The 24990-nt window shown below is 34.5% G+C and overlaps 1 protein-coding gene across 3 annotated transcripts; it reads left to right on the forward strand.

Annotated features, from left to right (window-relative positions):
- Nucleotides 1–3434: 3434 nt before the first annotated feature.
- Nucleotides 3435–9019, forward strand: LOC149574877 (uncharacterized). 3 transcript variants are annotated; one of them, XM_089814726.1, is made up of 6 exons: nt 3435–3605; nt 4330–4371; nt 5358–5879; nt 6018–7653; nt 7762–7908; nt 8002–9019. In XM_089814726.1, the coding sequence occupies exons 3-6, from the start codon at nt 5811–5813 to the stop codon at nt 8661–8663; spliced, it is 2514 nt and encodes an 837-aa protein (XP_089670852.1). In that variant the 5' UTR covers nt 3435–3605; nt 4330–4371; nt 5358–5810; the 3' UTR covers nt 8664–9019. The 3 variants fall into 3 exon arrangements, with proteins under 3 accessions (XP_089670852.1, XP_089670851.1, XP_089670850.1); XM_089814725.1 differs by lacking the exon at nt 4330–4371; XM_089814724.1 differs by lacking the exon at nt 4330–4371 and having other exon boundaries at nt 5407–5879.
- The last annotated feature ends 15971 nt before the right edge of the window (nt 9020–24990 follow it).

Raw genomic sequence — 24990 nt, forward strand, 5'->3', positions numbered from 1 at the left:
TGGTAGGAAATGTGTCAAGAACCCCATAAGGGTGGTTCAAACTTGATTTTTTCCCTTTAGGTGTATTTGGTAAATTTTTGGCACTTTAGGCCAAATAGTGCATAGTTGGTTCATGAACTAAAGGTATAGGATGGAACCTTGAATTGTGGGGTGAGTTTCTTGGTGAAAAGGGATTGGGAAGGAGTCCAATAGGTTGGGGTTTGAGATAGTAACCCTAAGTAGGATAGGAGTAGCCTTGGAAGAGCAAGAAAGCTCTGAAGTGAAGAAGCTCCCCATCAGTTCAACTCATTCAAATACCCATTAAATACCTTACATATCACTTCAGTCTTCATCACACTTTCTTCAAATCATGTTCATCAATCAAATTCTCTTCATCAATCTAATGATATGGTACTCTACCGAGTTAACATAATGTCTAGCCAATTAAGACTTTGACATTAATAAAAATATAACAAATGATATGACTCTCTTTCAAATATTCATAGCATAACCAGTTAGCAATCTCTCACTTATCAATCACATTATCAGTTGGGGCTAATAGATATATCACCTTAAGTGATTGATATATCAAATCCTTCCTTATGCTGCTTGAATCTCTACTTATCCTTCTAAATTAACCCCTTCTTAACATACCACTTAACTCTGGCAATAAATCTCATCTCAACAATAACTTTAAACAGTTCCATGTAGGTCCTTAGATAGTTTTGTTTTGCCTCTTATAATCTTTGACCTAATTAGGGGTTTGAACCTCTCTAGGATACACTTACACATTGAAAATAAAGAATTCGTTGGGTTTTTCCTAGTTTAAACACTAGTTTAGGGATCAAACTTGAAGTTGAAATAATTCAAATAGAAATCCATATTTTTTTATATGTAGCATAGGCCAAGTCTGAATATTCAATCTTATACCTTGTTAATGCTATACTCTTTTAATGTGATCACAAGTTTTGATGTAATATCATGACTTTTCATAAGACCTAGAAGGAAAATCAATAATTGACACATGATCAAGCATAGAGGTTGTTGAATCTTGTCATAATGTTGGATTTGAAGAGGACATTGAATGCCCAATGCTTGAATGTTGTTACTCCTAAGACACATTCATGTTGTTATTAGTGTCAAATAATTAATGGTGAAGGAAGAAGATACTAGTCGATGAACATTGTCACTGAGTTACACATTTATACTATTTTTCTCAAGCACAAGGAAAGATAGAAGTATACTATTAGTTATAATCGAGCTTAATTACACCGAGAAAATCAATACTAACTGAGCATAGAAGTCACTGAGAATTGCAAGCATAACCGAGTCTAATGGACACCAAGTGACAATATATCTACCAAGTAGAAATAGAGTGTACATTGAGTTGTACAAAAGAGACTTAAATGTTTGAAATGGCACAAAAGTTTATGTAACAATCACATTGAGCTAGAAACATGAATTACATAGATCGAGGTGATTTGAAAAGATTTATTGGTAAATGTGAATTGACTAATTATGATTCCAAGGTAGAGAAGGCCAATGAAATGACAAAAAAGAAAAGTATGGAACAAAGATTGTTCTAGATGGTTGATTTCGATCAAGCATGGATGTGTTAATATCATGAGACACTAAGAGAAGGATGGGTGAGGCGAATCAGTGCAACCAAAGATCTAATTATTTTCATCACCAACTTCTACAATTTGAAACATGTAAATGAAACAAACAAGTAATGACAAAGTAATTCAAACATTCACACATGAAACACTTTGCCACTAATATTTTTCATGTGGAAACCCTTGGTTAGAGGGAAAACAACACAATGAGAATTAGTACCCAAAAATATTCACTATTGCAGTAATAAATTATCTAGTTAGGGACATTGCATCTACCCAATTAGGGTTAAGAGTGTTAAGCCTTGTTAGAAGCTTTACAATAAGATTTGTTAGGATCTACCCTATTAAGAGATTTATTGTTAGCATGAATGCCTTCTAGAGATTGATAGTATGCTTTGGGAGACAATTGTGTGCTTATGTGTTGTATTCATGACTTGGTTTGTCATTGATGTCAACATATCAAGCTTTCTGAACAATTCTGGTAGAGTAGCAAACAACATGGTTCGTAGTTACAAAGTTACATTAAGTGGGGTTAGCCATATGTTTTTGGATGTGTATAGATGTTATGTCTATGTTCATAGAAAGAGTTATGGAGCTTTAAATGAGTTACATAAGTTTTGCAAAGGACTAGTTGAAGGCTAGTGAACGGGAAACATTAGGCTATTGTTTGTGTTGTATCTTTTTGGTGGAGTTAAATCTTGTTCAACAAGCTTGGACTTTGGTAAGAGACATGTTTAAGATGCTATGTTTGAGATGACAAAATTTGGTTTTTAGTTTGTGAAGACTTATGAAGGATAACATGCAGGTTATTCCTTGAAGGTTGATTGTGTTATATTATTAATGTAATTTGTATTGTAGCGTGTGGAGCTTAATTGTAATATCTTATGATGGTCCTATATTATTCATTATACATTAGGGAAGCCTTAAGACAAATTCAATTAGTTACTAAGACTTCGTATAGAGGAAATATGTTTACTTGGTTGAAAAATATCATATGAAGTCATATGTAATGTAATGTGATTGTTGAATCCATTTTGTGCCCAACATCTTGAGCTAATTGGATCATTCTCCTCTATAAATAATTAAAGCATAAAGTTTGTCCATATAAATTATTGAACTTTATTTTTCAAAAGATATGTGTATGTGTATGTGTGTGTATGTGTGTGTATATATATATATATATATATATATATATATAACCTCATCTCTTAAAATGTTGGAACCTTGAACTCAACTTATTTATGTAATCTCAAGCTCATCTCATATGTGTGTTCAATCTACCAACCCCTTGGCTCTCATTAAAAGAAGTTTCAAATTGAGATGATGTGTTCAATCCACCGACTCCTTGGCTCTCATTGAAAGAGGTTTCAAAATCAATTACAGCCCCACTAATCCTTGGCTTTCCATTAAAGAAGTTTTTGTGGACTAAATACACCTCATACTTCCAATCAAAGAATTTTCGAATAAGAGGATCCCGTGGATGATATGAGATCTCCCATTACTTGAAAAACCAAAGGAGCTAATGGACACAACCTTCTATATTGAATAATAATATAATTTTGTGAATGGCATGATATCTCCAATAAGGAAAAGACAAATAAACTAATGGGCCCATCATCTTGGGACCCAAAAACGTGGTGGCTAAAGATTTAGACATCACAAAGCAAATCAGAGATGAGATGACAAAGTAGGGCAAAGATATTTGATTTCCAAGTACGCGGCGTTCACGTGGTATAAGCTAATAAAAGGTCGTCCTCCAAGGGGCCCATGTGTCTGCGCTTTTTGTTTCCTATCTTCTCTCCTCCGCTTATTTCTACCGATGATCCGAACACCACCACCATTCAAGCTCCCCCTCTGTGAGAGAGAGAGAGGAGAGAAATTGGTGGCTATATTTTAGCTCCGGAAGCTTTTGATTTCAAATATGCCTGCTGGATTTCATCTTCGAGGCTTTGTATCTTAGCACTCGGAAGATTCCTGGCTTGAATTTGGAGCTGATCTGGCGAATTTCAGGTTAGATTTCATCAAACCCTTCATAGTGTGGGGTTGTTATTTGTTTCCTTTGAAATTCTACTCCTCTGACTTGTTTGAAACGTGAAATCTTTGGGCTTTATCTGTTTCCCATGGTATGGAGAATTGTTTTGTTATGATTTTAGTTTTCTTGAATTTGGAATCCTTTTAGGGTTTTTTTCGGCTGGAGAATAGTTTCTGCTCTGGGTTGATTAAATCTAATTTTAACTCCTTGCCGTATCTTTCTTCGATTTGTTAAATACGATGTTTCTTGATTTTGGAAGATTTTGATCTGGGATTTTGAAAGGAAAGCCTATATTTTGGTGGTTGTTATTGTATTTTAAGGATTTAATCGCTACGATGTTAATTTTTTTATTTAGAAAGAGTAGGAAAGCCTATATTTTTGGTGCTTTGTTTTATATGGGAAAGATTTAATCGTTAGGCTCCGTTATGTAAGCCTTCAATGCATTTATTGCGCTTGTGATGTGTTTGAAAGATTGGACTTAGATTTCCATTTTGGAAAATACTATTGTTATTTATCAATTGGAAGAATCAGATTTTGCTTTTTTTGTACTTCTAATTTGCTGCATTTCTTGGGAGGATATTATGTATTACGGATTTTAGGGAGATTATCTTGTCGTTTTCATTCAAATTTGTATTAGTTAGATTGATTAGCTAGGTACCTTTGATTGTTATGTTCTGAGTCGGTTTTTTATGTATTGAGCAGGTGTTTTTGTGCATGGAAACCTTATAGCTGGAATGGCTGTATGTTAGTAATTTTATTTGTATTGGTTGTTTTTTAAATTGTGAAGGAGCTGTGTATTGGGCGAATTTTGGGGTTTTACCGTTGGATTTATTGGAATCCCTCACAAATAGGTCTCCGTCAAAAAGGAATCTTGTTAATTGCCGAGGAACGGTATCAAAGTGTTTCGAAAATTGTGTGCATGTAGTATATGTTTAGGAAAAGTTTTTTTCTGTGAATATTGTGACCCTTTGCCTTAATAGATTATTTTCATATTTAGGCTCAAGATCCTTGGATGCTATTTTAGTGGATTGATGCAACCCTTGGAAAATTTAGTTTTTTTGTATTTACTTTTTTTTTTCGTAGTGACAAACTCTGTTTGAGATTTGTACGATGATGAGGGCTCTTGCTCTTACTTCTTAGCAAGACTTTAATTGTTTCGTAAGATTATTATGAGAAGTTTTGGTTATTATGCATACTTCTGATGGAGGATTGTTTTGTAATCTGTTGCTGTGTTTTCTCTGAGAGACTTCGGTTTCATATTGTTCTGTAAGAACATGCTAGTTTTACATCTGTTGTCTGACATCTGTTAACATTTGTCTGCTAATAATATGGCGGTGTGAGAAACAGCATCATTTGTCTTGTAATCTATGAATAATTTTGTGAAAGAATTTATAATTTGTTAAAAGGAAACAGTAAAAATTAATGCTTTCTAATTTTTTTTTTCCAATTTTGCTTTTCAGTGAAACAAATCTATTTCTTGTTGGAATATAAATACTAGACAAAATCAGAAACACAGTCACGAACTAGTAGTACTGAGTGAATGGAGTGCCTTATTAAATATTTTAGAGGATCTTACTTTGAAAGATCTCTGATCTGCTTTGTCTAGAAGACGCTGTTTACGCGATTTTTCATGCACAGTATATCTTATTTACATATTACATACATCAGCATCCTTTAGAAAAGTTTTATCCTACCAATATACCGAAGTTGCATTTTGATTGGTTTCTCAGGTTCTTTCCGCTGCTCATACATCTCTGTGGCATCTGTTAATTTGTGTAGCCCGCATTTCACTCTGGCCGCCACTGGGGGTTCATCGTCTCACACCTTAAAGAAGGTGTGGGGGCGAATTGGCGTTTCAACTACTCCGATTCCTCATTCACAATCAAGGCGTTCTCATGTTTGGAGATGGTGTCGTATGGTGCAAGGACTTTGGCTTGATCATGGCTAATGCAGATTAATGTGAATTTATAATTGTAGAAAGGACCTCCTAGGCTATTATCAATGTAGAAGCTCTGTGGAAATCGTCTGGGATAATAGTCTGTCCCAGCCAGTGTTATATAGTTTTCGGTTTAAGAATTTTGGAATTCTCAGGAACAATACAGCCTGGAAAAGTGTAGCAAGTAGAATCGAGTTTTTGGAATTATTTGAAACATATTTGAGCAACACATCAGTGTAAATATTACATGGATAGATTCCTTGCCATGGGGAAGCTAAGATGTTTTTCTATCTTTGCCAAGAAGAATAAGGTTAAGGTGAGTCTTCCACTATTTTCTGTTGCCTTACTTTTTCTTTTGCTCGTTTCCCATGGTTTTTCCTTTTTACCATTTTTCGTTGGCTTTTGTATAGGCATATGTTTGTTGTTATTCAAATTAATTCCGATTTCTTTTCAGAATGAATGCCCTTTACTTCATGCCGACTTGCACACGTTGCCTTCCAAGACGACTAATGTAATTGATCATGAAGATTCTATTGGAGGAAAAGCTACAACAGATGTCTCTGCTACAGAAATTATATCTATGGTTTGTTCGACTGGCTCTGTTGTTGATCAGCATCAATTGAAATCTCGTGAGGAATTATCTGATCAAAAGGATTCTATGACAGTAAAAGTTGCAACAGCTTTATTGACTGCAGAAGATTTATCTAAAGTCTGTTTTTCAAGTGGGCCTATCGTTGATCAGGATCAAACAGTATCAGCGAATGATTTGGCAAAAACACATTCAAAGGGTTTGGAGACAGATACTGATGTAATCTTTGGGCCAGAAGTAGTTGAAATATGCATTGAAACACCTGTTGAGATTGCTTATGAAGGTGGGGATGAGCAGGAAATTCATTCATTGTCCAGAGAACTCTCTGACCATGGTAGTCAGAGGAATATGGATGATACAGGGAGGTCCAAAGCCTTCAAGGATATAAACACCAGTTCTTCTCATGCACTGGACTTGTTTCACACTTCTGCTGAGAATATATCTGTCAACGACGAGTGTGATAAACCACTCTTCAGTGAGGAAATACAGGCTGGTCACGTTAGTGACCCGGGAGTTTATAAAATAGTTGATTCACACTTGGGATCCACGTCACCTGTTTATAAGCGATCTAACTCTGGATCCGAGCTGGAAATTAGACAGTTATGCAAGCATGATTCTGGTAGAAGAATTCCAGATAACCACTTGACTTGCTTGGCAACATCTAATTCTTTTGAAGATCTGCAACATCTAGGTGATAATCAAAGAGGACTTCATGGTATTCAAAGCAGTCCTCGTTCTGAATTAACATGTTGTAGTGCAGACAAGGTAATGCTGAAACGGAGATCATCAAGCAATGTTCTTCCTTCAAGAAAACGTAACTCTTGGTGGAAAATATTTTTATGGAGTCATCGAAACTTACATAAAGGGGAACAAACTGATCAAAGTTTCTCCCTCCATAAAAATAAGGAATCATGTCTAGCCGTGAACAGAAAGGAGGGTTACTCATCGGATACTCTTGATGTCTGCAGAAATTTGCATCAGACTAAGCAAGCAAGAGATCCAAGCAAGCTGAAATCTGTGGAAGACAATTTCACGTTGAATGCTATTAGTGATGAGCAAAATGGTTCAAAAGTTCATGCTAGCAAGCACATGGACTGGGATCATCCACCCAGAACTCCTGCTTCTGGTTCTTACAGTCAATGGGTGGCCTTTTCAGCTGAAGAGTCCAATATGAGACGTGTGCAAGAGTGGGTCAGCAGTATAGACACAGCAGCTCTCTCTCTCAAGAATGGGGATGCTTTGGGAGCAATTGAAATTGCTGGGGATGAAGGTACATCAGGTGGAAATCACAGTGTTGAGATTTCAGAGGCTTTGGAGAATTTAGACACCAGCGTTCAGGGTGCTAATTTATCCAATGAAATGGAGCTTGCCAATAATGTGATTCGCTCGCTAAATGCTTTCTCAACTGTGGCACACATCTCTGGTATTGGTTTGAGTGTGATACCAGCTCTTGCAGCATTTGCTAGCCTTCGAACTATAAATTTATCAGGGAACTATATAGGTTGGTAATTTTTGTAGTTAACATGTTGTTGGTTTTCCCTATATCAAATAGTAAACTAGTGTCTAATCTGTCTACAAAGTAGTTTTATTCATTTGTGGTTTTTGGCAGTGCGCATCACTCCAGGATCTCTACCGAGGACCCTTCATACTCTGAACCTGTCTCGGAACAAAATTGCTACCATTGAAGGGCTTCGGGAGCTAACTCGCCTGCGTGTTCTTGATCTCAGCTACAACAAGATATCAAGAATTGGTCATGGTATGTAATTTCTCCACGATAAATATCCTGCACAGCTGACTTGTAAATAGCACATTCAAGTTGCATATCTATCTGTTCCTCTTTCTTTTGTAGGACTGGCTACTTGTACCTTAATAAAGGAGCTATACCTGTCTGGTAACAAGATAAGTGATGTTGAAGGTCTACATCGATTGTTGAAACTGACAGTTTTGGACATAAGCTTCAACAAAATCACAACATTAAAAGCACTGGGTCAACTTGCAGCCAATTATAGTTCGTTATTGGCACTTAATCTCTTGGGTAATCCAGTTCACACAAATGTAGGTGATGAGCCAATTAGAAAATCATTACTAAGCCTCCTTCCTCACCTTGCATATTTGAACAAGCAACCGATTAAAACAGTTTCTGCTCGTGAAGCTGCTATTGATAGTGTTGCTAAGGCTGCTCTAGGTAACGGGGGTAGGCATTCTCGTAATAAGCTTTCCAGGAGGGGAAATAATGCATCTTCTAGTCACAGAACTGCTGCTAATCTGCGACGAGGAAATCGTGGCAGTGAAGGAGCAAGTCGCTCCCAAGGCCGTCCAAGTAAGCCTATAAATGACAAGGGGAGTAGCAGACAGGAACATGCACATTCTAAAAGAGCCTCACTTGCATCATCTTCACATCATCAGAAGCTGAAAAATAAGGCTGTCGTGGCACATCAAAGTAATATTCATGTTAGCAGGAGCGAGGGAAGCTTGCAGGATTTCAAGTTTGAAAGCCCTCCACTTCATTAGGGGTTTCGTTGTGGAGTTGCAATATATTTGTTGTGTTGAACTTTAGCTCATTTGTTTCATTCGATGACGTTCCCTCACATTATTGTTTCCTTCATCAGAAGCTGCAGAATAATGTTCTCTTAAGCACTTCAAAGTTGTATGCACATTAGCAGAGGTTAGGAAAACTTGCATGGTTCTAGGTTTGAGAATTCTTCAATTCATTGAGGTTTGTCTGTTAAGAGTTGCATTCTATTTGTTGTTTTTAACTTGAAGTTCATGTGTTAGTTTTATTCTCCTGTGTTGTAACGTAGCAAGTTGAATTTATGGGTCTGGAAATGCAGCCATCTGTTCTTTAATGTCAATTCATTGTTTGTGGAGATTTAGTTTTATTCTTTATCAAGTTTAATGTGGATGAAATGAAAGCTGTATGTGCCATTTATTAGCAGGAACGCTTGGTATATCTGAAGATTATCCCAAAGAATATTTTCTGTTTATAATGGCAAGGTGCCAATTTTTAAGGGAACTAAAACAAATATGAACTAAAACCAGAGTGTTTTATTTTATTTTATCATGCATGCAATATGTTAATTTGAGTCGCTTATTTTTAAAATGGAGAATAATTCATCACTGCAAGCTCAATAATCTTCCATTATAAACAGTACTAGTCTTTTGAATTCATATCAGATGTACAAAGCAGTCAGCATTTTGTCCAAGCCACTTACGCGTTCATAACAGATGTACACAGCCGTCTGCATTTTGCCCAAGCCATATATGTAAAGGGAATATTACAGTTCTTATAAACCTAATTGTGCTATAAACATCTAGTGGTGAGGATCTCCATAGCCATACAAAATGACATAGCATTGCGGATACGGATTTTGAGATCAAATTAGTGAAAATCTTGCAAAATTTTGTTGCAATTGCAAAGTTGGTTTTTCATACAGGCGTGTATAATGATCTCTGAATTCTGTTGTAATATGCAAATTTTTTTTTTCATTCAGATGTATAATGTCCTCCTAGTACTGTTTTGTTTAGAGAATAGTCACATCCTCTCACTATAATATCCTAGTCAATAAATATCATATCATATTCCAATGTAGAAAGAGGCTAAAATTTTTGGCTTAAAATGTGGATTATATTTACCAATCGCTTCCTTTCATTTACTAGACATCTAAATAATTGAGCTAGAGAATGTGGTTGAGATTATCACTGACGATCTTGCAAGGAATTTTGTCACTGCAGTTTCTCATACGGAACGTGACAAAAATTCCAACATTGGTTTGGTACTTTGTCACTGTAATTTTCTTTGTCGGCTTCTTCAATGGATGGTAACAAAAATATTCCAGCATAGGTACTTGTCATTTTAATTCGATCTTGCAAGGAATTTTGTCACTGCAGTTTCTCATACGGAAAACGTGACAAAAATTCCAACATTGGTACTTTGTCACTGTAATTTTCTTTGTCGGCTTCTTCAATGGATGGTAACAAAAATATTCCAGCATAGGTACTTGTCATTTTAATTTTCCATCTGAAGTTTTCTTGGATGGATATTGACAAAATTTTGTAACATTGTTCGGAGAATCTTTGACAAGATTATCTTACTCCGTCGTGATTGAGGGGACAACTCTTTGTATGATGGGATACTTTTGGTTTCTGGTACTTGTAGCCAGAGAGTACCTCAGAAAAAGCGGCCAATGAAAAAAGTTGGTACAGAATAAAAAATAAAAAATGGTACAGAATAATAAAATTGGAGAAACCTTTTGGAAAAATAAAATTTAATCTAAAAAAAATTAAATATAATAATAATAATAGAAGTGTGTAAATAATCTTGGAATACATTTAGTGGGAAGGTATGGATAGATACATAAAATGAATATCTTTAAATAATGAAGAGAAATAACAATACAAGTCTATAAATATATCTGGTACATTAGTAGAAGTCTATCAATAATCTGACAATAATTAATCAATAAACTAAATTTAAGTATAGATAATACAAGTTTGTAAATATCTGTGGCATATTATAGTACAAAATAATAAAATTCGAGAAATCTTTTGGAAAAATAAAATTTAATCTAAAAATAAAAATTAAATATAATAATAGAAGTGTATAAATAATCTTGGAATACATTTAGTGGAAAGGTATGGATAAATACATAAAATGAATATCTTTAAATAATGAAGAGAAATAAGTTTAAAGTTTACTTTAAACAAAGTCTATAAATATATCTGGCACATTAGTAGAAGTCTATCAATAATTTGACAATAATTAATCAATAAACTAAATTTAAATAATGAAGAGAAATAAGTTTAAAGTTTACTTTAAACAAAGTCTATAAATATATCTGGCACATTAGTAGAAGTCTATCAATAATCTGACAATAATTAATCAATAAACTAAATTTAAGTATAGATAATACAAGTTTGTAAATATATGTGGCATATTATATTCTATCAATAATCAATCCTTAAATTAGTATTAAGGATAAATAATGGTAAGTATATGTACATCTTTGGCATACATATATTGTAGAGTGAAATATTTGAAATGATAATAAAAAAATAAATTTAAATATTAAAGAATTTATTTTCCATATCTAGTCTGTTGTAGCATACATATATTGTAGAGTGAATTTTTTCAAACGATAATTAAAAAATATATTTAAATATTAGAGAATTTAAAAGCAAGCTTTGGCATATATATATTGTAGTGTGAATTTTTTTCAAAATGATAATTAAAAAATAGATTTAAATATTAGGGAATTTGTTTTCCATATGTAGTTTGTTGTAGATACTAGTAGAATTTATTTTCCATATATAGTCTATTGTAGGGGCACAAAAGTTAGCTTATGAATTGAAAAAATATCATGTCATAAAACTTTCTTTACAAATGTGATGCATGGATGGAAGTTTGTTTATTTCTTATAAATATATTTTCTATTAAGGTGTAATTGTGCCAAAGTCATTTTAAATAGAAAATTAGTTTACCAAGGTGAAATTGTGCATAAGTTATATTAAATTGCAAGGTGTAACTAAGTTTATTTCTTGTTATAAATATATTATCTACTCAAGTGTAATTGTGCAATAGTTATTTTAGATAGGTATAAAAGGTCTAAAAGGTCTATTAGGAAACAATATTGTTCTGTTTTGTGCATACATTTCTAGTATATAAGGTTGGAAGTAAGTTTGTTTCTTATTATAAAGATATTATCCACTAAGGTGTAATTATGTAATAGTTATTTTAAAAATGTATTCAAGGTCTATTAGGAAAAAATATTGTTCTATTTTGTGCATAATTGATAGGTCATTTAGAAATTGATGTCATTGATGTCATTTGTACAAAAAGGTCTTAAAGAAAAAATGATAGCTTCAAATTAGTTGCATATCTAGCAAAGTTCAAACTCAAATAAAAAAGTCTTTGAATTAGTAAGATAGTGAAATTCCATTACTAGTATGATCAGTTTATGCTTGTAATAGGAAGAGGGGGTAATAGAGGGGGAAAGATGAGGGAGAGATGATGGTAGAAGGATAAGGAGGGAGGTAGGGATGGAAGATAGAGATGGTGATAAAAATGAAGTAGAGGGATATGAAGAAGAGGGGGAAAGATAAAGAGAGGAGAGGGGATAATGATAGAAGATAAAAACATTAACTGGGGGGGGGGGGGAGGGGGAGAGAGAGAGAGAGAGAGAAATGTACAAATATGTAGACATAGATGTATACGGAAGGGAGAGAGGAAGATGAGGATTGCTTTAGAGATGTAACAGGATATTTCTAGGATAATCATTGGGGGCCTTCAAGCAATGTGAATGCAGTAGAGGAGACAATCCCTCACCCATTTGAGTGCCCTTCAATAGCCCTCAAAGACTTTACAAAAACCCATTTAATCTCTCCTACAATTTTTTACAAGAGTTGATAGGGATAAGGAAAATAATTTAAGGGTAGATGGGAATGAGATTGCCATTTGTGCCAAAATGATTATTTTGGAAGCTATACTGGAGTCTATTGCCATATCTTGCGGATAGGTGGTCAAGGGGTGAAAGGTGGCAAGAAAATAGCACAAGAAAAAAAACTTGAGGCATCTTGATTGCATATGGAAGGAAAGACATTAAAAAAAGGACTTTAAAAGAGAATGTGCAAGTTTGTCAATGATTGATCCTTCTCATTGGGAAGAAAGTGCCACACCCACTCCCACTTTTAGTAAAGGAAAGTGACACAAGGCAAGTAGGGGAAAGGAACCAATTCTAGTCTCCTAACACCCTACTAAGAGTACACACAAAAACAAACATACATCTAGTAGCAAAGAACCATCTTTATTCATAAATAGATATTGATTGATTAGACAACTCACATGATAAAACATACATACCAAGTTGTAAGGCCTTCCTAGTTGTGGCCAATACAAAGAACTACAATTTAAGATCTTAAAGCTCGCTATCTTGATACTTCCTACTTTTCTCTACTACTCGACTTACTTTCCTAAACCTAGTCCAAGTTTTTATAAATCTAGCAAGACCACAAGTTGGCATGTTAGGCAATCAATTACAAAATAGGTCATGCCTTGGACAAGGAAACAAAGAATCAAAAAATGACCAAAATGAAATCCAAGCTCTTAAGGATAGGTCCACACATGATCTAAGAGACTCCACGCTACATCAAATGAACCAACCAGTAAAAAGTGAGTGAAGAAAGATGCACAAAACTCCATGCAGAAAGATCATTAGATTCTATGCATTTAGGGTAAGGATCAACAATGGGTCCACATTAAGATGCCAATTGTGCACAACTTGAAACCATGAGCAACAACAACTATTCCATGAACAACAAACTAGTATAGAAAACAAAGCATTATTTCTAGTTGATGCAAGATTCCTTATTGACCCAAGATGGTCCTGCATCAAACACCTAGGGTAAAGAAAGAACTAATGTCCACATCAGGAAACCCTGATGCTTTGACCTAAATCATAAAGATCCAACTCAACTTGTGTTAGCCATGAATTGTCTTCAACTGGTTTATCCCTCCATTGAACAAGGTACTCCATGTAGTCTTCTCCTTTGGTACTCTTACTTACTCTAGTTTCCAAAACCTTTTTCAATACTTTCAGTATTCCTCTTGTGATAATCCAAATTATCTTTTGATTCCTCATTTGATTCAAAATACTCAAAGATGTCTACAATATTGAATATTGGTGAAATATCCATGTCCTCTACTAAATCATTTTCAAAAACATTTCCACTATCAAATTTCTTCAAGGATTGAACTTCTCTATCTTTAGCCTACTATAGGTACAACTGGAAAAAAAATTCTTCTTCAAGTGAACCATAACTTCATCCCCAACCTCAAAAGATTTACGTCGTCTTCCTTTATATGCCCTTTGTTTATACTCTTGATTACTAACTTCCAGCTTCTTCTTCACTTATTCATACAAGGGCTTCATGAAATCCACAAATTCCTCTTTTTCAACACTCCTCTTCATTTCAGTACTCAAATTCCTCAACTTAGTAGCTCCTTTAGAATGCATTCCATTTACTATCTCAAAAGGTATTTTCTTAGTATTCCTATTTACAAAATTATTATATGCAACCTCTTCTTGTGCTAAAATCAAGTCCCAATTAGTAGGCTTCTCTCTAATCAAACATCTCAAAAAGTTACCCAAACTCTTATTCATGACTTCAATTTGTCCATCTGTTTACAGATGAAATGAAGAACTAAATTTAAACAAACTAGCTCTACATATCAAATCCATACAATGACTAATAATTCTTATAGGAGGCAAACCATTAGGTACATTATTAGACATAATACCTTAAAATTCAGTTAACAAAGATTTAATTTCAGGTGCACACTCAACTTCATCCTGTTTCTCAATTTTCCTAGGAATCAAAGCAAAGAAAACATTACGTTCCTTCACATCCTTAACAAATTGATTTCCTTCAACCAAACATAATCTTACTATAGTACAATGACTCTCATTAGGTTTTTTTTACCAAAGGCAACAATACTTGTCTCTTCCCACTAACCCAAATAGTATGTTGATTCAATCTTGCATTATGCAAAGCTTATCTATCATACTACCAAGATCTACCAAATAAAATATTACAATAATCCATAGGCATACTATTACATAAATCTTCATCATAATAATTCCCAATCTTGAATTTAACAAGACATTATTTACTTACTAGTAACTTCTGCTCATTCTTGACCCAAGCAACATGATAAGGCTTAGTATGTCTCAATCCCTACAACTACAATTTGTTAACCAACTCCTCTGATGCCAAATTATCCAAACTACCACTGCCAATGATAGCATTTTCCTACAATCTTACATCTAGTCTTGAATAAGATTTTCCTTGAAATAAGTTCTTCATTAGTTTATTCATTCCACAGGATTATTCTTATCATTAGGGTCTTGCTATTCTTAGGCCCATTGGGTATTTCAACTTCTTCACATGCTAGAGCATTTCTACTACACCCTCCAAGCTTTCTTCTGAAATTAGTATACTCAAAGGCTATATGCCCTTCCTCTCCACATTTGAAACAAGTTCCATTAAACCAAGATCTCTTTTCTCTCTTACCATTTTACCATTGCTAGAGTAACCAATATAGCTACTTCTATTGTAACTACCTCTCTTACCAACATGTTCTTCTTTCCATTATGTTTTACCCTTGTCTTGTATTCTATTGTCACATCTGCTACTTTCTACAAAGGTTATGCCTCTACTTCTTTGAAATCAGCTACCTCTTCCTCTTTGTCTTTGATCATGGTTCTTTTCCAATATCTCCTCAGCCTTTAGGGCATACTGATATGCTTCTTCCACACTATACATCTTGACAAAGCTTATCTCACCCTTAATTTATATCCTTAAAGCATTTAGTTATCTAGCCATTTTCTCAACCTCATCATCCACACGTTCAAATTTGGTGTCCAATTTGTAAAATTCCTCAGTATATTCTTTCACTTTCATATCCTTTTGTCTTAATATGTGTATCCTCCTCAATAGATTAACTTGGTAATATATATAAAGGAACTTCTTCTTTATCTTGTCAATTATCTTTGTCCATGTCTTGATCATTTATTTTCCTCTTCTCTACCTTTCAATCTGTAAATGATCCCACTAAAGTAAACATGAACCTTCAAGTTGGTGACTTCTATATTTACCTTTCTATTATGAAAAGTACTTTTACACTTAAAGAATTTATCCATTTTAGAGATCCAATCCAACACTACATTAGTCTCAAGTCTTCCATCATATCAAGAAACTTCAAAAATAGTTTGGAGTTTTGCCAAAACAAAACTCTCAAAAGCCTCTCCTCAGCTTGCTCCACTTCAGGTTTAGGATTAGCGTTAGGTGTTGCTTCTTCATCACTACTAACATCCACAAGATGTATACCTCCTCTTTGGGCTTTCTCAACAATTCCAAGTCTAACTGTAATATGTCTCAACATATCCGTAATAACATTATTGTTAAGATTAAACCATGTACAGAAATAAAAATTACATGCAAATACAACCAATAACAGAAAATAATAGATCACATAGAAAAGAACATAAGACACCAAGATTTAATGTGGTTCATCCAATCCTAGGCTACGTCCACCAAACAAAAAGTCTGATATTATTACGAACCAATGATTATAACCTTATTATAACCCATAATCTCTTACAGCTCAATACTACCGCAAGAACCAATTTTACATCACCACTATGAAACAACCCTAACCCTAAGCCCTTTTATACAAGTATTAAACTGTTTTAGGGTTGCTACATGTCTACCATAAATTAGCCATTACTTTAGTGAAAAATCTACGAATAGTACAAAATAAAATTAAATTTAGGGCGATGCCCTGAGCCCCAAAGAATTTATGAAGTATGCACAACACTTTCCTGATCAATCACCACATACTAACAATCTCCCACTTGGGGATTGATCAGGCTCCACACTAAACAACAATCTCCCACTTGGAGACTGATCCTGTAGTGATGTCGCTACTCGATGAGGCTTCCACTGGATCAAACCACCTTGGACTCTCTTGTTCTTTTATTCATGTTCAGTCTGGAAGATCAATTGAAGCTGAAGAGGAGCTCAACTTCTCCCTTGTTACTACCTTTGTCAACATATCTGCTGGATTGTCATTTGTATGTATCTTTTCTAGCTTTAACTATCCATCCTCCAAAACTAATCAAATGAAATAGTACTGCAACTGTATGTGTTTGGTCTTTGAATGTAGAGCTGAATTCTTTGCAAGATGAATGACACTTTGACTATCTATGAACAAATAATTATCCTTTTGAGGATGTCCCAATTCTTCCAAGAAGAACTAAAGCTATATCATCTCCTTGGCTACCTTTGTAGTAGCTACATACTCTGCCTCTATAGTGGATAAAGCATTAACCTTTTGTAACCTAGAAACCCAGCTCACGGCTACCCCACCAATAGTAAAGACATAACCTGTAGTACTCTGCCTGGTATCAATATCCCCTACCAAATTTGAGTCAACATAACCCTATAAATCAGTAGTAGAGCCGCCAAAATGTAAACACTTGTTGGATGTTCCTCTCAAATATTTGAAAATCCATTTGATGGCATTCCAATGCTCAATTCCTGGATGACTCATATACCTACTAAGGACTCCCACTACATGTGAAATATCTGGCCTAGTACATACCATAACATACATCAAGCTTCCTACAATTGAAGCATAGGGTACCTTGGACATCTTATCCTCCTCTTCTTGTGTCTTAGGACACATCTCCTTAGTCAACTTCAAATGACTAGGTAAAGGTGTGCTGACAGCTGTAGCATTCTTCATAGAGAAACATTGCAACACCTTCTCAACATAATCAGCTTGAGATAGCGTCAATGTTTTTTTCTTCCTATCTCTACAAATCTTCATACCAAGGATTTGTTTTTCTGCCCCCAAATCCTTCATAGCAAATGCATGTGCTAATTGGTGTTTCAGCCCCTTAATGTGATCCATGTTAGACCCAACTACAAGCATATCATCAACATATAAACATAAAATAATGTAGCTATCATCATCCAACCTCTTAAAGTAGACACAATGATCTGAATGACACCTACTGTAACCATGCTCATGCATAAAACTGTCAAATTTCAAATACCATTGTCGAGGTGCTTGCTTCAAGCCATATAAATTTTTCTTCAATTTGCACACTAAGTTCTCCTTACCTTTGATTGCAAATCCCTTTGGCTGAGCCATATATATCTCTTCATCCAAATCACCATGAAGGAAAGTTGTTTTAACATCAAGCTGCTCCAAATGAAAATCTTTAGTAGTCACAAGACTTAAAACAGTACTGATAGAAGTCATCTTAACAATAGGAGAAAATAGCTCATCAAAATCAAGTCCTTTTTTCTATGCAAATCCTTTTACAACTAACCTAGCTTTAAATCTTTTCTTACCCCCTTCCTCTTCTTTCAACCTGTAAACCTACTTATTCTGTAAAGCCTTTTACCTGTAGGCAACTTGCACAAATTCCATGTCTTATTCTTCAACAAAGAGTCCATTTCATCTTTCATTGCAGACTCCCACTGAATCTTAGTATCCACCTGCACAACTTCATCATAACTTTTAGGTTCACCAACATCAGTAAGTAAAATAGAATACAAAGAGGGAGAAAATCTTTTTGGAGGTCTAATTTGCCTTGTTGACCATCTAACATTCACTGATGTGTGTGGTATTTGTTGTTGCAGTTGTTGCACATCATGAGGAATGGATGGAACATCAGCTTTTGGAGTATCATCCAACACTACATAATCATCTTCTTTCTTCTCATGTTGCTACAACGGATCTTTGTACAACACATTCTCATTGGATATGACATCCTTGCTTTTTACAATTTTTTGATTTTCAAAATCCCAAAGCCTATAACCAAATTTATTAATGCCATATCTAACAAATACACATTTCTTTGACTTAGCTTCCAGCTTGGTTCTATTTTTAGAATCTGTGTGAGCAAATGCTTCACAACCAAAGGTTTTGAGAAAAGAATAACTCACCTTCTTACCAGTTCATGCTTCCTCTGGAATACCACAACCCAAAGGAGTAGAGGGACCTCTATTAATCAAATATACAACAATATTGACAACCTCCGCGCGCTCCATTATAGTCCTGTTCATATGTTCAACCACTCCATTTTCTTGTGGAGTCCTTGGAATAATTTTTTGTGTATGAATACCATTAGTGGAGCAATAATCTTCAAATTCATGACTGCAATACTCACCACCATTATCAGATCTGAGATATTTTAATTTCTTACCAGTCTCATTTTCAACCAAGCATTTCCATTTCTTAAAAGTTTGAAATACATCAGATTTTTGTCTAAGAAAATAAACCCATACTTTTCTAGTTGCGTCATCAATAAATGTAACATAATAATGAGAGCCACCAAGGGAAGATCCTGAGCTAGTCCCCATACATCGGTATGAACAAGCTCTAATTTCTCCTTTTTATTTTCCTTCCCTATCTTCACAAAACTCACTCTCTTTTGTTTTTCATACACACAACTTTCACAGAAATCCATATTAACACATTTCAGACCTAGTAAAAATTTCTTTGAATGAAGTACTTTCATATCCTTCTCACTCATGTGCCCAAGTCTGTTGTGCCACATCATTGTATCAAAATTTATAGGAGCTATTTGTTCTCCCTACTCAACTGTAGCAATTGTTCCTAAACATTATTTTTTCTTTGAAACAATTAAAGTAAAAGGAACAATATGACCTGTACAAAGATATAAGGTACCTACTTTCACACCTTTTGCTACTACAAGGGAAGCTTTTGAAACCTTCCAATTTTTATCATTAAAAGTAACTACACAACCCTCATCACTGAGTTCTCTTGCTGAAATTAAATTCCTACTCAGACTTGGAACATGTCTTACCTCATGTGTAGCCAATGATTCCCATTCTGAAACTTAATCTTTAATTTTTCCCTTTCTAGCAATCTGACAGGGTTCATTATTCCCCAAATAAACAAGTCCAAAATCCCCTTAAACATAATCAATGAAATAAGCTCTATGAAGTGTAGCATGAAATGAAGCACTAGAATCTAAAACCCATGAATCATCAACACTTTCTAAAGATAGAAGCAAAGGATCCTCTTCGAATTTTTTTACTTACCACATTTGCCTCCTTCTCTCCATTTGGTTTATCTCCTTCATTTTTCTTTCAATTCCAACAATCTTTCTTTTTGTGCCCTAGTTTCCCACAGTACCAATAGTCATTGGGTCCTCTCAATTGAGACCTCCTCCCCTTTGACTTTCCTCTTGATTTCCCATGATTTTCAGGGTTACTTCCTCGCTCAGTCATTCTGTCCTTGCTTTGTGCATTCAAAGCACTTCTTGATGTAGATCCACTTGAGGTTTTCCTATGAGTTTCCTCACTCAAAATAACACCGATCACATCTTCATATTTTAGGGTATTAGATCTAGGAACAAAATTACTCACAGTCATTACCAAGCCATTCCAACTTTTAGGCAAAGAACACAAAATCAAGAGAGCCCTAATTTCTTCATCAAAATTGATACCCACAAAAGATAACTAACTAGTAATAGTATTAAACTCATTCAAATGATCTGCAATAGATTCACTTTTTGCTATTTTCATATTAAATAAATGCTTCATGAGAAATACCTTGTTTGAAGTGGAGGGCTTTTCATATAGTTTCGCTAGGGTTTGCATCAATTCTTCTATCGTCTTCACTTTTGTAATATTAAATGCCACTAATGGTGCCAGGCATAATCGAATGCTTCCAAGTGCTTTTCAATCCAAAAGATCCCATTCATTATTTGACATAGATCCCTGATTCTTGGCTTTGCCTTCCAACAACTTCCATAAATCCTTCTGATAAAGATAGTCTTCCATTTGCATCTTCCATAACTGGAAGTTTTTCCCATTAAACCTATCAACCCTCAGCTTGCCCTCGTCTTCCATTGCTCCCACTCAATCGTGAGACTCCCACTGAACCATGAGACTTTCTTGCAGAGGATAACTAAAAAAAACTAGGCTCTTATACCACTTGTTAGGATTAACCCGTAGACAAAAATAACAATTACATGAAAATATAACCAATAACAAAAAATAATAGATCATGCAAAAAAGAACACAAGACACCAAGATTTAACGTGGTTCACCTAATCCCTGGGCTATGTCCACCAAACAACAAGTCTGATATTATTATGATCCAGTGATTATAACCTGATTACAACTCGTAATCCCTTACAGCTCAATACTGCTACAAGAACCAATTTTGCATCACCACTATGAAAAAACCCTAACCCTAAGCCCTTTTATACAAGTATTAAACTATTTTAGGGTTATTACATGTCGGCCATAAATTAGCCATTACAGTACTTTCCTGATTAGTCACCACATACTAACAATTATTTGTTCTTCCTTTGTCTCAAACCATCTTGATAATAGTTCTTGCAAGAATGGTAAACCTTTGCAAGTTATAGGTCAAAATTCATATCCACCACCCTACAACCTATGTGCATAAAATACAAACACACTTCTATAGACCACTATTCTCAAGAATACCCATGATGAACAACATCTCAAGAGGTGACCTATAGCTCTGTATCTATGATGCGCAAGATTGCAATGTAGTATGGTGGCTCTCAAATGATACTAATTAGGAAAACCTATCAAGGTGCACCATACAACAAGAGATTCAAAGGAGTAGAGGAAAGAGTGCCAAAATATAGGAACCAAGTATGCAATGCAATGAAAGTTAAAGCTACATGAGATGCAAGATTGAAGCTAACACAAAGTTATAAAAATTCCTAAGTAAGCTAAGCTATATGAAAGGAAAACTAAGCTAAGAATGTAAGTAAAGTAGAGTGTTACAAGTTCTCTAGAATGAAATCTACAACATAACAATAACATGTGAGTGTAAGATACGAGAGAGTGGAGAAAGAGCCTCCTTTTAAAGGGAAATTGTTGGTAGAGAATAAGAGGCAAAATCAAGGGTGGAGAATCAGTTCCATGTTGACTTTGTGCACAAGAATATCAACTAATAAGATCAACCAATACATTGAAGAGGAAAAAGATGTGTGGAGGAGAATTAAAGTTGTTTTAAAAATAAAGATTCCTCTTACATAGAAAAGTGTGCCCTCTATGTGTAGACAAAAATTATTTTTATTTTTAAATAGAAATTATCTTTTCATGTGGACACATTGGAATAAAGGAACTTTGGGTATTTGATTTAATTAAAAGGGGACATGTTCTTTTAATTAAATATAAAAGACTTAGGATAAAGTGGTTAAACCATAGATTATCATGAAATAAATAGCAAAGTGATGATTTGATCAAAGAAAAGTGATAAATAAAGTATGCAAAATAGGCAAGGACCTTGATGAAAACCTGACAAACATGCATCATGCATAATTCTTTCATAATTTATCCATTCTATCTTTCCTCTTTGATCTTGACAACATTGAGCTATCCATGACCATTGGTTATTTTATCCTATATTGTCCATTCATAGCCTCCATAGTGAGCTTCATCCTTAACATTTTATTTGCATCACTATCCTATTGAATTGACTCCTTCTTGATCACAACAAATAAAAATATTTTTCTTAGAATCCTCTTGACATGTCCACTCTTTTGGGCTATACACTTTCATGACATCAAGACACTCATCCTAAATGATACCTCACTTATTGGCTTCCATTTCTTATTCAAAACATGTTATTTTACCCTTTCCTTAGCTTGGGTACTCTTGACAAGTCAATCCTTGAGGGTCATGTTCATCTTTCTTTGTGCATCCTTTCCTATGCATCTAATGCACTAGCTTGCTATTTCATCATACTCTACACTTGTCTCAACTCTATAACAACATGACAAGATCTTTCTCAATATGTATTAAATCCTACCAAATGGTGAAAAACCTAGAAACATGTACTACTTAAGACCCTTGTACTTATGTGTATTAGAATATCTCTTTGTTCTCTGGACTAATCCATCTCATATCTCTTTTCCTTGCCTAGTTTGGAATTATTCCTAGCCTGAGTCTAGGAGGCACGAACTGTATAGCTTACTAATTCTCTTAGTAGTGTTGATCTTTCTTTGTAATCTCTCTAAATAAAATTTCTAAAGACTCCCTTTGACATCAAGTATTTTTCATCACTTATCAAATCAAAATCTAGGATGATGCGATATTTCTCACTTTTAGAGATGAGTCCTAGCTAGACAAAAAATTGACTTTTTCACACATCACACTTAATCTAAAAGTGACTGAGAAATGCTTGACTTATTTTCTTTGTGTTATATCTATTCTAATTTATTTTCTGAATGTTCCCTCCTTAGTCTCTTGAGGATTTCACAGAACTAGAGGATTGGGGACATGGGGTAAGTTTTCCTTTGATTTATGTTGGCAAGTGTCCTTTGTAGATCTTAGGTGTCTTGATCATTTTATTTTGACCCCCTTGACACTTAGGAATTTCAAATGTATTTCCTTAGCTTTTCATTGTGTTTTCTCCCACAAGACCCTTGTACTTATGTCTATCTACATATTTCTTTGCAAGACTTTTGTTCTTGCTACTTGTGACCCTTGTACTTGATGTAGTGCAAGGTAGGATAGACTCTAAAGGAGATGTTCTAGCCCCCAAAAAGCAACCAAACAATATAATATGATAATAACACATATATTTAGATCTAAAAAAAACTAATTCTCATAATAGAATCATAAAGTTTACATCCAACATGCCCGATTATAAGGCCTTCTTAGTTATGGCCAAATACAAGGTAATTACAATAATAGTTCTACATGACCTCACAAGATCAAACCATTAGATAGCCCAGATTTGCAATTTGGTAGAGAATTACAAGAAGAATATAAACTTGTGCTCACAAGCCACCAAGAAACCTTCTTGTTTTCTAAACCCACACTTAGCTACTAGCTTTGCTAAACTTTGCTCCACTTAGCTACTCCTTGCTGAATGAATGATGACTGTAGACTCCATAAGATCCCCTACATATAATAAACCAAGACACATTTCTTCCTAGAAAATTACCTTAAATAAATACTCACATATTAAATACACCCTCAATCCACAAGTCAACTTGGTAGCAAACATTAAATACATAAAATAACTAAAGACTTACGACAAGCCCCAAGTTTACAATCCATAACTATCTCAAATGACAACATAAGAGTATACACCATTAGGCATAGGTACAAATTCCATCAAACTGTATGAATCCAAGAGTACACACACAAAATCCCTCAGATCAAATCTCGCTAAAACAATCTCCAAAGTCTGTTAGTAAATCAGGATCACACAACTAATAATCACCAAAATGACTCTAACTCCAACATGATAATCCCAATCTCTATGCATACTTAGGATAAGGTTTCCCAATATGTATTAAACACACCCCTAACCATGTGAACCATAAATCCACAAATCCGAGCACAAATTGCCTACATACAACATTGCTAACTACCCTAAGATGTTCTTACATTAGATACCCTAGGTGTGAAGAAAGATGTTCTTAATAGTTACAAAAATATCTTTCAGGGTTCAACATATAAACCCCAAAGTAGTTCTTCATATACATGTCCTCCAAGATATTAACTTTCACACTCTTGCCTTTGTTTTACTTCTACAAATCTTATACAAAACTATCATCTTACAACTGTCTTCAGCGTGCAATAGGTTTATTTGCCATGCTGATATCTACCCTTTTGATAATACTTCAACTCAACTCGGCCACCAAAACTTAGGTTCCTCCTCTAAGTTTTGTACTCTACAAAGGAATTAGGGGATGCTTCTTTCCACCCTTCTCAATAGTAAATACAGTCTTGACACAATCATGCGTTGCTCAACAATCATACTACCAAGGTCTACCAAGTAATATGTGACATCTACTCATGTTTGAATAAAAGCACAAACTTGTGTTACCTTATATGACCTCTAAACCTATTTTTTTCAAATCTCATTTCTCTATCAAAACTCAATTTTTTTCAAAACCTATAAACACCCTTTTATAGATCTCAGAGTCAATTTCATCATTATAGAAATTTTAAAGTGTTCTGATTAGTTATAATATATTATAATATAAAAATATTATAAGTAGGTATTTTAACATTTGAGAAGATTCTACCTCAAAAAAGGAAAAAAAATAGTAAATCATATCAAAATAAAATAAAAGTTATATTTAGCCCTAGAAGAGAGAGCCCTCTTAAAGAATATGTAATTTTTTTTCAAAAAGGTGTATATTTGATAGAGAACATTTGATAGGAGGGAAAATATATTGGTTTCTTATAAGGTCAACCTTGAGTAATTATAACAAAGAAAATATATATAGAAAACCAA

This window comes from Cupressus sempervirens, chromosome 2 (genome assembly GCF_028749045.1).
Source record: "Cupressus sempervirens isolate cs-2001-9-10 chromosome 2, ASM2874904v1, whole genome shotgun sequence".
NCBI lineage: Eukaryota > Viridiplantae > Streptophyta > Pinopsida > Cupressales > Cupressaceae > Cupressus > Cupressus sempervirens.

What these genes read in the sequence shown, in the direction of transcription:
- LOC149574877 (XM_089814726.1), top strand. Translation starts at nt 5,811, where the DNA reads ATGGATAGATTCCTTGCCATGGGGAAGCTAAGATGTTTTTCTATCTTT. An exon ending in CCAAGAAGAATAAGGTTAAG is followed by an intron (nt 5,880 to 6,017) that starts GTGAGTCTTCCA and finishes ATTTCTTTTCAG; the next exon opens with AATGAATGCCCTTTACTTCA. An exon ending in TTTATCAGGGAACTATATAG is followed by an intron (nt 7,654 to 7,761) that starts GTTGGTAATTTT and finishes GGTTTTTGGCAG; the next exon opens with TGCGCATCACTCCAGGATCT.